At 39.4% G+C, this 12,072-nt stretch overlaps 1 protein-coding gene across 2 annotated transcripts in view; it reads right to left on the minus strand.

Annotated features, from left to right (window-relative positions):
* Positions 1-2,990: 2,990 nt before the first annotated feature.
* The window catches only part of SLC17A8 (solute carrier family 17 member 8), a 49,073-nt gene continuing 39,991 nt past the window's right edge, over positions 2,991-12,072 (minus strand). For both annotated transcript variants that reach the window (XM_025926673.2, XM_086712557.1), the window contains exons 10-12: positions 11,788-11,898; positions 6,823-6,950; positions 2,991-4,826 (exon numbers count right to left, since the gene is read on the minus strand). In XM_025926673.2, the coding sequence (XP_025782458.1) occupies positions 4,482-4,826; positions 6,823-6,950; positions 11,788-11,898 (584 nt within the window). In that variant the 3' untranslated portion in view covers positions 2,991-4,481. The remainder of the gene's footprint in view (positions 4,827-6,822; positions 6,951-11,787; positions 11,899-12,072) is intronic.

The following is a 12,072-nucleotide window of genomic DNA, read 5'->3' on the forward strand; positions in this document are numbered from 1 at the left end:
TCTCAAAAGAAATAAGCATTAAAAAAAGATGGGGCACCTAGGTGGCTCAGTCGGTTGAGCGTCCGACTTCAGCTCAGGTCATGATCTCACAGTTAGTGAGTTTAAGCCCCACATTGGGCTCTGCTGACAGCCTGTCAGCACACAGCCTGCTTCATATTTTCTGTCCCTCTCTCTCTGCCCTGTCCCCGGCTTGTACTCTCTCAAAAATAAATAAACATTTTATAAAAAAAAAAAAAAAGAAGAAGAAAGAAAAAAGACCCTGAACCTAGGCTAGAACTAAGTGGCAGATGTAATTAGTGTTCACTCAGTAATCCACATGCTCCCCTTCATTCCGCAGCCACCTCTGAAGTTAGGTTGGGACTATATGGCTAGTGTAGGTCAATGGACTAGAAGCAGAGATGACAGTGTCATTTCCAAGTGGGGCCCCTTTTGCATGGTGATATCAGAGGTTATATGTTCCAAATGGTGAACTACAAGATGGTGAGTGGAGAAAAAATAAATCCTAGATACCTGAGTAACTGTCTGAAACAAGTTTCCAGTCTAGTCAATTAGTATACATAAGAGAGAAACAACATTTGCTGTTAAGCCACTGAGATTTGAGACTTATTACCACACTATCCCTAGGGAAATAAATCAGTTCAAGAGAACTTGTGAAGATAAAATTAAAAGAGACTTCAGCATCCATTAATGGTAGGCTATGTAATTCAGATGAACCTTCACACTAGAAAAGCTGAATAAAATTTATTTTTTTTTAAAAATATCTGCTCAACAGCATTGGAGACTCATCATAGAAGTGAAAAATTACCTGGTTACCATCTGGCCATCTGGACAAAGATAAAAATCCAGAGAAATAATCCTGACATTTGAGGCTGCTTTTCTCCTGGGAGCATTTGTTACTTATAACAAAGCCAGTGTTTGATAGCTGAGCAGTTTGATGGCTGGGTATAGAAACAAAAGTTGGATGCTAGTAGAGCACAGTAGTATGGGTTGGGACCACGAAGTTTTGTACTCTAGGAGTAAAGTTGAATGGAAACTACTGAGCATTCATGCTGCCTGTAGCCCAGCTTCAAATCATCTGGGTGGCCCAGAAGATCTCAGACTTTGCAACTGGAAAGTCTTTGGGCTCTTGGAAGAAGCAAACAAAAATCCTTTCTGGAGAGGGAGAGAGAAAACCAAAAGGCATTATTTTAAACCTAAAATCATTTCTACAAACAACTTTTCAAATACAATTTTGGATACAGACCGACGTAAGATAATGTGAACAAGAATTAGCAAAACCAACAGAAAATGGAATCACATGGTCTCCAGATATTGGCACTGATCAGACTTTAAAATAATTATCTTACTGCTTTCTAGAAAATAAAATACAAGATTGAAAATTTCAGCAGAGAATTGGAAATATTTTTCAAAAGACAGCAGAATTTTAAAAGAATCATTAGAAGTTCTAAAAGTAAGAATACAATAACTAAAATTAACAACACAATGGATTGTTTTTTTTACCAGATTAGACCTTGCTGAAAAGAGAAATAAAGAACTTAAAAATAAATCAGAAGAAGATATCCATGATGACACAGAAAAAGGAAAAAGCCTGGAAAATATAGAAAATGTAGAAGAGATTTAGAAGAGACTGTCCCATACACCGTCCAGCATCTATTTAACTGGACTCTTAGAAATTGCACAGAGATGAAGCAAAAGCAATACCAGAAGAGAAAGCAGCTAAAATCTTCCCATAATGGATGTAAAACATTGAGCCACAGACTGAAAGCAAAATTAAATGGATTTGGCAGGGAAGAGAGAGAGAGATTTACTTTTTTAAAAGTCCAAGGTGACTCCAAGATTTCTAGCTCCAGCAAAAGCTTGATGTGATGAGCTAAGAAACACAGAAGGAACAAGTTTGTTGGGGTCAGCAGGAGGCAGTGTGAAAGAGAAACAGTAGTTTCCAATTTTCATCTGCTGAATTTAGCATCTATACAGGGATAGGAAATATGTCATAATTTCTTGAATAATTTTTTTTTGGGGGGTCATATTTAGGAGTCTCCAAGGCTTGCATTCTCTAAAAAGGGCCAGTCAAACCTTTCTTGTGTCAACAATCCGACACTCTCAGGTTTTCCCTTCCCTTCTGCCAGAAGCTATGGTTTGCTTTCAAGGGCTGATCTACAGATGGATATTGCAACAAATTGTACAATGACTTGAAAACTGTATCTGCCTGGTGTTCAAATGTAATTACCTGTACAATGCAACCCTTGGAAAACCCATCACAACAAAATAATGTGTTTTCATTTTTAACACCATGATCCAGAGCTTCATAGGTTTTTTTCTGAATATTAGAAGAGCAAGTTACAGGAACCCTACATGCTTTGACTTATCAAAATGTGGACTTTCTGCATATGACATTGACTTTAAATGATGGAGCAAACACAACTTTGTATTGCAATCTGTAATACTACCTTAGGGATTGTCAGGAGTTTTTTAAATAGTTGTTTGACTTTATTAACAGAAGAAAAAATAAAACACTGGCTACCATAAATTTCTCATTTTTTTTTTACTTAGAAAACAGCACGAGTTTCACAATAAATTCTGGCTTATGGATGAAAATTATATAGCATGCTTTTTCTTCAACAGAAGAGTCCCAAAAAAGGTTGCAAGATGATAGCTAATGTTTATTGAGCACTTTCTACATGCCAGGAACTGTTCTATGGGACTTACATGCATTCACCCATGAAATACATTTAAAAGTATATAATAACATAAATTATATACAATGATATATTGGATATTATTTACTAGAGAGTCAGGCAATTCCTTTTTACTCTCAAAATTATTCTTTTTTAAAAATACACTACAACTCTGCTGGTACAATAAGGGACCAGAAATGTATATAGAAGAAATTACAAAAAACACTTTATAATAATAAGCTACAAGTAAAGCTAATTTTTTCTTTAATATTATATTTTTCTTCCAAAAGTAGAAATGAAAATTTCAAACCAATAAACAGGAAAATAATTTTATTTTCAAACAATCCTTTATGCGCCAATTTAAATTTTTTTTAATGTCATTAAATTTTAAGATTTATCCAGAGAGTATCCATGCTATTGCCTTATGTGATCAAAGATGAATTTTTCAGCACTGTTGGTCTAGTTGTCACAGGTGTTTTCTGTCATGCTCTCATTTCATTTCCCTATATAATTACTGCCATATTATTATGGTTTTCCTCAGTAACATTCCAAATACACTCATTAGGAATACTTCAATCATAGTTGTGCGTAGTTTGATCAAACTTCCAAATATGACCAGCAGAAATGTCTAAAGACATACATTTTTTAAAACAGAAGACTCTTTCAAGAGAATTTTACCTAATAAAACACGTGAACCAATTTCTTAAATTACTAAATGTCTTAAAGTTGTATAAGTAATTTGGGACATTATTTAGTTAACTAAATTCTTGATATTTTGAAGGGTTGAAATTCAGCCAAACCCTTGTTTACTTCTTCTCAGCCATTCTGGACACCAGATTCTTAGAAATTTAGCCATCTTATTCAGCTTTTTCCCTTTTCATTGTTCCTTTTCTTTCTTTCCTTTTTATTTTCTTTCTGTGTTCTTTTCTTTTCTTTTTTATGGTCTAACCTCTCTCTGAACCCAGGATCTTTGAATCCAGCCCCTGCTACAATGCAATGCTTTCTGCCATATCAAACCAGATGTTGATATGGCAGACGTTTCCCATTCTCCATGCCTGCCAAAATAGGGAATTATCCACAAGACCACCCTCTCCATTTTCAGTTTTCATTATTAAAAAAATGTGCCTTCTCTATACTGAGGTGAAAACTTCTTCCCCAAGACTGCCACCTATTTTGGACCCTGTGAATCTCAGCCCTGGCCCTCGGACAAATCAATATTGTGTTGCTTTAGCTTCCTTAGTTGTAAAATGAAGATAATAAATGTATGTCATAGAGGTGTGGAAATGAAATGAGAATGTTTATAAAGCTCCTGGCACGATGCAGGGTCCCCATGAGCAGTAGCCTTTATTAGGAATAGGAAACCCTCTTCTGCGTGGCTGCCCTCAGAAATGTGATGACAGCTCTTGTTTTCTCTGCTCCAAGCCAAATATGCTCAATTCCTTCGATTTTTCTTTGCATCGCATGGTATTGTCTCCCTTATTCTTCTAGTCATTCCTTTCTGAATAAGTTCAGAGCTTTGAGAACTGAACTTTAAGAACTCTTCTTTGAGAAGAGTCTACTGACAATCCAAAAATATTATATTTTTATACCCATTTTGTCAACTGAGAGCAAGCTCCATACCCATAAGTGTCATCGCATGATATTTTTCTTTTCTCTTCTCTATTGCTGGTCAGGTTTCCTTTCCTCCCCCTCCTACCTCCAGTGTCCCCATATTGACTCTCCAGCAAGCCAGGCTATGGGGAAGGTAATAGGTATAGATACTTTCTGGTTCTAAAGTGAGGAGAAGATGGAAGTGCCTTTCAGACACTAGGCTGTGTCTGAGAAGTTTCCCTCTTCATTCTGGTAGGATGTCAGCTCTTCCTCATCGAGGGTCACTCCTCTCTGTCCTCTCCATTTCTCCTTCTGGACTTCACAATTCTGGGTGGTGGCACCATAAGACATCTTCTTTTTGGGACTTGCAAAACTCTCATGGTTGAGTTCTGTCTCCTCAGCTAACTCATCTTGGTCAATGATTCCACACTTCTCCTCAGAGAGATTCTCAGGATCAGCCCATTCCTGTTTCTCCCCAGAAGCAAAGACCCCATAGAAGATCACGCCACTGTAGTGCACCAGGGCAGCTATGAGGAACACATTCTGCCATTCCTCACGAGTCTAAACAAGGAAATACAGTACCAATTAATGTGTTTTAACGAAAAATAGAATTTTTTTTAAATTTATTTTGAGAGAGAATGATATCAGGGGAGGGGCAGAGAGAGAGGGAGAGAGAATCCCAAGCAGGCTGGTGCACTGTCAGCACACAACCCGATGCGGGACTTGATCTCACAAACTACAAGATCATGACCTGAGCCAAAATCAAGAGTCAGGCACTTAACCAACTGAGACACCTAGGCACCCCTTAACCAAAAATAGAGATTAACAGTAGGTTCTAGAGGCTTTCACTGGGACAAAAACTCCTGCCCACCCCAAAGGCAATACTGTGCATCTAGGAAAGACGTAAGTCAGAAGCATGCCCAGGAGTCAAACAGAATTTGAGTGTTTAGAAAATGAATGTTAAGGGAACGTCTGGCTGGCTCAGTTGGCCAAGCAAGTGACTTTTGATCTTGGGGCCATGAATTTGAGCCCCATGTGTGGTGTAGAGTTTACTTAAAAAAAATTTTTTTTTAATGAGAGTTAACACTACAATGAATATAAAAATTACAGACTACAGTACATGTGCTTTTTTTAATTTATAAAAATACTTTTTAATATAAACAATATGTAAAAATCCATGCAGCACCATTTCACAGGTCTTTTAAATATACAATGTGGTTTCCCTTCACATGGTAGTTTAAATTAAGCTTGCTTTAGAAACCACCATTTTAAATATCAGACATCTCCTTCTTGCTTGCTGTTGGATACATAACAATATTTGAACCATGAAAATGCTGACTCTTAGCTGTCAATTACTTACTTATAATCATATTTTCTGTGTAAATACAGTAAATCAAAAAATAATGGGAATTTGTGTGTAAAGTTAGAAGAAGTTGGGACACCTCTGTGGCTCAGTCTGTTAAGCATCTGACTCTTGCTTTTGGCTCAGATCATGATCTCACAGTTTGTGAGTTCAAGCCCCACAATAGGCTTTGCACTAGGCAGTGTAGAACCTGCCTAGGAATCTCCTTCTTTCCCTCTCTCTCTGCCCCTCCCCCGTGCTCCCTCGCCTGCACACGCACTCTCTCTCTCTCTCAAAATAAGTAATAAACTTTAAAAAATAAAGTTAGGTGAAGTTAATATCTGAGATTTATTAGTCATGTTACCCATCCCATGATCTCATGAACAATGAGGAAGAACCTAGATCTTCTGCCTCTAAAATCCCCCAAATCCACCTTCATTTTCTATCAAAAAATAAGAAAAGTTAACCTACACTTTCTCCTCCAAGAAACTGGAAGATTTTCTGAAATCATATTAGTAATAGACAATCCAACTAAGAAAATAGTTGAGTAAAAACTCCATAGAATCAAAAAATTCTTATTTGTGGAAGGTAGCATCCTAAAACCTTTTCAACGACAGATTAAGAAACCATGTGGCCCGTGATTGAACTCTGGATAGATCTGGGTTCCTCCTCTATACCCACCCTCGCCTGAACACACAAAGGCTCAGTAATGACTGAGTGCCACACCCTTGTAGTTCTTATGGAGGGCCATTAATGTATTGTTCATTTTCTTCATAATAAGGAAGTCTAACAGCACTAATATCTTTACGCTGGAACATGCTAAGTAATAGATGGAAACAGGCTATAAAGTTTAATTGCTTAGAATTATAAAGCAATCTTGGGTAAATTATTTATCCTGAGTTATTGCCTCAGTTTCTTCTTTGTGTCTCTAAATAGTCATTATGATGATCGCTTCCCTCCCCCACGCCCCCAACATATGCCCCTTTTACTTCTTTGTTGAGAAAATGTGGAAACAAACATCAATCAGCCCTACTGCCATCAATAAATAATATTTTTTTTAAAAAATAAGAAGGAAGAAAAAAAGAACTTCAAATGACTCCGCCAAGGTCAAGGACATACACATTTACAGTCTGGGGCAGGGCCTTGAGATCTCAAATCTGTATAGTACTTCAGTCCTCTGATACTGCAACCCACAGCCCCAAAAGAGAACATTACCTTGTGCTTGGTCATTGCACCGACAATGAGGGGACAGACCATTCCAGAGAGAGTTCCCACTCCATTTGAGATCCCCATGAGAATGCTGGCATAGCGCGGGGCAATGTCCAGGTGGTTGACGTTAAAACCTACAGTGAAGCCAAAACCTCAAAATCAGAGTCAAGAACATTTTGGGAACTACACAGCTTTTCCCAACTCTCATCAATCTATTTGGTTTCCTCTGTGATATGACCAATGGATACCTCTACCGAGAGGGCTGGGTTGAGGATTGTCAGGCTGTGTCTGCACAGCGCAGAAAGATGTGCTGTGACTGATTAGCAATGGCTCCCATGGGTTCTCCGTGGGGAGAATTAGGACACCTGTGCTTGTAAGTTTGGAACTCCAAAGTAACCGTGTTTGGGGCAATACTGAAAAATTGAACAGATCACACTTAGAGGAAACAATCACATTGTTTACAGTTTGATTAGAACCAGACAGGACCTCATAATACCCTCCTTCCCAGTCCTCAACTCACTCCCAAAGGGCCACCCAAGGTAAGCCTGTCTTAGATGCTGCATGGCACAGTGGAAAAGGTACTTTTTTGATAACAAACATTTGCACAAACATTGGCGGAATCCTCTGTAACTTACAAGAGACTTTCACATAATACTTGACCTGGAGTCTGTAAATCTGGATCCGAGTATTACTTCTACCACTTAAGTAATTTTTAGGCCTTTGTTTTCTCCTCTCTAATATGGGGATAAAATGACTAATGCATAAAGATGCAGTGAGATGAGCCTCAGGAAATGCGTACGCAAAAGCCCTTGGCAAGCAGCTAAACTCTGCTAACCAGTGACCACTACACCTGGGACTCCACCCACTGCTGCCACTGGGCTAAGTGTCTCCCTCTTTTGAGGTCTTCTATCAAAAGATAATGCTGCTAGGAGGGGTAAAATAATAAGTTTCCAACACCTCACTATTTACCTGTTTATCAATAGAGAAGAATGAGTGGAATGAAGGGGGAGGAGTGAAGACAGGGGAAGGGGCTCGGTTCTGAGAGAGGAGGCCACCAGCCCTGGGAACCAATTCTATCAATAGTGCCCAGGCGTGCATTCTAGAATTGAACAGACCTGCCTCCAGCAGCTCAATTGAGATGCAAACCTGGACAAAGGATTTAAACTTTCTGAACCTCTGTTTCTTCATCGATAAGCAGGAATAATCATTCTTATAAAATTGTTGTAAGAATTCAGTTAAATAACATATGTTAAATACATGGTACATACAGGTAAAAACCAACATGTATGTTCCTTATGGGTGGTTACCCATCTGTATCATTTACCACCATCTTCCCTGAACTGGAAAAGTGCTTGGTACATAGTACACACTTGATAAATAATTATTTAATTACCCATTTGAGCCATTGAAATTACAGCAGGGGATTGTAGGTTTTGTTTATTCATGTTTTTGTTTTCCTTTGCCTTGCTTTTTAATTCTCTATTCTGTGCAAAGAACCTGAAAATAGGATTTTAAAAAAAATTTTTTTTTCCTGATCTGGCACATTAGTTGTTTTTCCCTACCTCCATTCAGGGAGAATTTTGAGAAAAACTTTTTTGCAATAAATATACCTTCCTTTCAGATCCAAGTGGCAGACCATCAGAATATAAAACAGCTGCAAGATTAATTAATCTTACTGTTGATTTGCAAGCGATAAACACTTTATTAGAAAAGAACCCAGAGATAAGAAGCAATTAATATGATCGTTGAGTATTATATTCTGATACAAAGCCTAGGCATCTGTGCTCAGCTAAAGATAATGTGAGAAAAGCCACTTAGATTTCTAGTTGCACAATCCTGGTGTTTAGAAGAAAAAATTCATTGAGAAACTGAGCTATTGATAGATTATTTTGTAGTGGATTAAAAAAAAATACACACAAGCTGAGAGAGTCTGTCTTCTCTACATAGGACATTTTTTAAAGTAAGTATCACCCTTCCTAATCTCACCTGTCTCAGCTCTCTTGTTGATAATCAATTCCCTAATGGTACCTCTCTTCCCAGCATCCCAAACCCCTTATAAAGTTGGCAGATAGTAGGTCCTGAGGAATCATCATCCACCCAGGGCCATAGTCCTTCCCACAGTGTCACTGTTGGGTCAGATAAAACTTCCCCCCACCCCACCCCCATCCTAGCTACTCAATTTATGTGGGCAAGTTAAGTCACCTTTCTAAGCCCCAGTGTCTTCGCTCTGGTAAAATGGATATAGCAATATCCCTCTCATAGGCTTGTCAGGAGGATTAAAGGAGATATGTCAAAAAGTTGCTAGCATTGAGTAAGTGCTAAAAAAAAATGGCAGAACTGTTTTTTAGTATTTGGGGTTTCTCTCCTTCTGATCATGGCATAATTGGCAATCCAGGAACAATGTGAAATATTTCATTACTGCTGAGGACAGGATATGAATCCCTTTGGCATCACAGAGCTATCAGGGGAAGTTGTTCCTCAACATCTACTGGAAATAAGTCATGATTGCCCTATCTTTGCTGCTCAAAGTATAGACCAAAGATCAGCAGCAGCAGCATCACTGAGGAGCTTGTTAGAAATGCTAAATCTCAGGCCCCAACCTGAACCTGCTGAATCAGAATCTGCATTCTGTAAGATGCTAGGGTGATTTGTGTGGGCATGAAAGTTTGAGAAGCCCCTGGCTAAAGTGTATAATAACTGAACAACACGATTCGTAATACTGAATACTTATTAATTTTGTTGTGCATCTGGCACTGCTAGGGGTTTCAAATGCTTTATTTCCACTAGAATGTAAACTTTATGAGGACACCATCTGATTTTTTTCCACTGCAATATCCCTTGTGCTGAAAACAGCACCTGGCTCATAGGAAGTATGAGCAAATGCATGAATTATCTGAAGTTCATTGCAATCTCCCAACAACCCTGTGAGGTTGTCATTATACCTCTCCAATTTCTGAGTGAGGAAACCAGGGCTTGAGAATTTAAATGAATTAGCCAACTTTTCCTTTTATAAGTAGCAAGTAGTAAAGAGAAACCTCAAAATCAGGTCTATGCAAGGGCACCTGGGTGGCTCAGTCAGTTAAGTGTCTGACTTCTGCTCAGATCATGATCTTGTGGTTGTAGGTTTGAGCCCCACATTGGGATCTGTGCTGACAGCTCAGAGCCTGGAGCCTGCTTCAGATTCTGTGTTTCTCCTTCTTTCTACCCCTCCCCCACTCACAGTCTGCCTCTCTGTCTCAAAAATAAATAAACGTTAAAAAAAATTTTTTTTTTTTAATCAGGTCTATGTACCACCAAACCCAAGCTCTTGGTTGCAAGCTACTTTTAAAATAGAGGGTTTTTGGGGCGCCTGGGTGGCGCAGTCGGTTAAGCGTCCGACTTCAGCCAGGTCACGATCTCGCGGTCCGTGAGTTCAAGCCCCGCGTCGGGCTCTGGGCTGATGGCTCGGAGCCTGGAGCCTGTTTCCGATTCTGTGTCTCCCTCCGTCTCTGCTCCTCCCCCGTTCATGCTCTGTCTCTGTCTGTCCCATAAATAAATAAAAAACGTTGAAAAAAAAAAAAAAAAAAAAAAAAGAAAATAAAATAGAGGGTTTTTTGGGGCGCCTGGGTGGCGCAGTCGGTTAAGCGTCCGACTTCAGCCAGGTCATGATCTCGCAGTCCGTGAGTTCGAGCCCCGCGTCAGGCTCTGGGCTGACGGCTCAGAGCCTGGAGCCTGTTTCCGATTCTGTGTCTCCCTCTCTCTGTGCCCCTCCCCTGTTCATGCTCTGTCTCTCTCTGTCCCAAAAATAAATAAACGTTGAAAAAAAATTTTTTTAATAGAGGGTTTTCACCCCTAATTTCACTGTTTAACAGCTCTATTAATTTGAAAAGATCACATCTTTATTTTAGGGTAGTTTAGAAAACTACCAGAGGTTCCACATTTCCCTGTCTTGGGACATTCGTCCTTTGATCTTTCGGGCAGCCTGGAATGGTAAAAAGAGCACGAACATGGAGACAGCCAGAAATGCACCTTACTTGTTCCTTTGCCACCAATTGTATGCCAGTAGAAAAATACTTTTTCTGAGTTTTAGGTACCTCATCAGTAAAATAGTGGTATTATCCACTTCCTTCACAGTGCTGTGAGATACACATGATATTTGTAAACTGTCCTGTAAGTGATCACTGTCAGTGTTACAGTATGTTTTAAGGGTAAAAAAACAACTAAATTTTACTTTTTCACCCAGTTTTGCATAGGGAGCTTCTGAAGCCTGTAAGACAGGGTATGATAGCACCCTGGCCTGTCACACAGTTGGTCTCTGCTCCTGTAAAACAAAGAGACTGATGCCACCTAGGGTAGTGTGAGAATTACACAGAGGGTTTTGAACAGTCCCAGGCACAGAGTTGTGCTTGGTCAAAGTTAGCTCTCACTGTCATCATTATTCTTACTATGTACTCTCGCCTATTGGGGAAGTCACTTCCCCTCTGCATTTCCTTCTTTAGAAAATGAAAGCCATGGAGAAGACAAAAGCTTCTAAAGACGCTTTCCACTCTAAAAAAACTTCTGACTTTATGGAACTATGTCAAATGACTACATCATGTGACTTTTGAGCTAATATTAGCCATCTCCAGTTAGAGGGAGGATAGAAAATCAAGAGCCTCTGTGAGGAAGAGTGACCTGGTCCTGAAGTATCAAGTGGCACCTAACCCAGGACACATGCTTGTGCCTCTGCCCACAGCTCAGGGGCGTTGCCTGCACTTTGTGTCTTCTTCAAAGCAGGGAGGTAGGGACAATTGCAGCTTGCCTAGGCTCCTAAGCCTAGTCCTCAATGATCTTACAAAGTCATTCCCACATGATGAAATTCTCCAGCCAGTAGCCTGCTCCTTGGGAATGGCCTGGCTACTAAAGGAAAGTAATACAATATTTTTTTCCTTCCTTCCTCCCAAGACTTGCTGAATCTGTAGAAAAGATTTGGAAAACCAAAGGACACCTCACCTGAAATAGCAAAGCCACTAAATCCTACAGCAAGCACCAGAAAGGAGATGGCCACCCCTTTGGTATGGGAAAAGCCAACCACCAGGAGTAAGGTTGCCTCCATGCCAAAACCTGCAAATGCAAACAGCAGGGAAAAAAATATTGTTTTCATGCCAGTCAGCTCAGTTCACAAATTTATCAAATAAGAATCTATTCATATTTCCATGGACCTAATTTTTTAGTATGTACATTCTGGCACATTGCTTACAATATTACCTGGGTGCTTCATCACTACATGACTATGCT

The sequence above is a fragment of the Puma concolor genome, chromosome B4 (assembly GCF_028749965.1).
Source record: "Puma concolor isolate L17-30 chromosome B4, mPumCon1.1.hap2, whole genome shotgun sequence".
Lineage (NCBI taxonomy): Eukaryota > Metazoa > Chordata > Mammalia > Carnivora > Felidae > Puma > Puma concolor.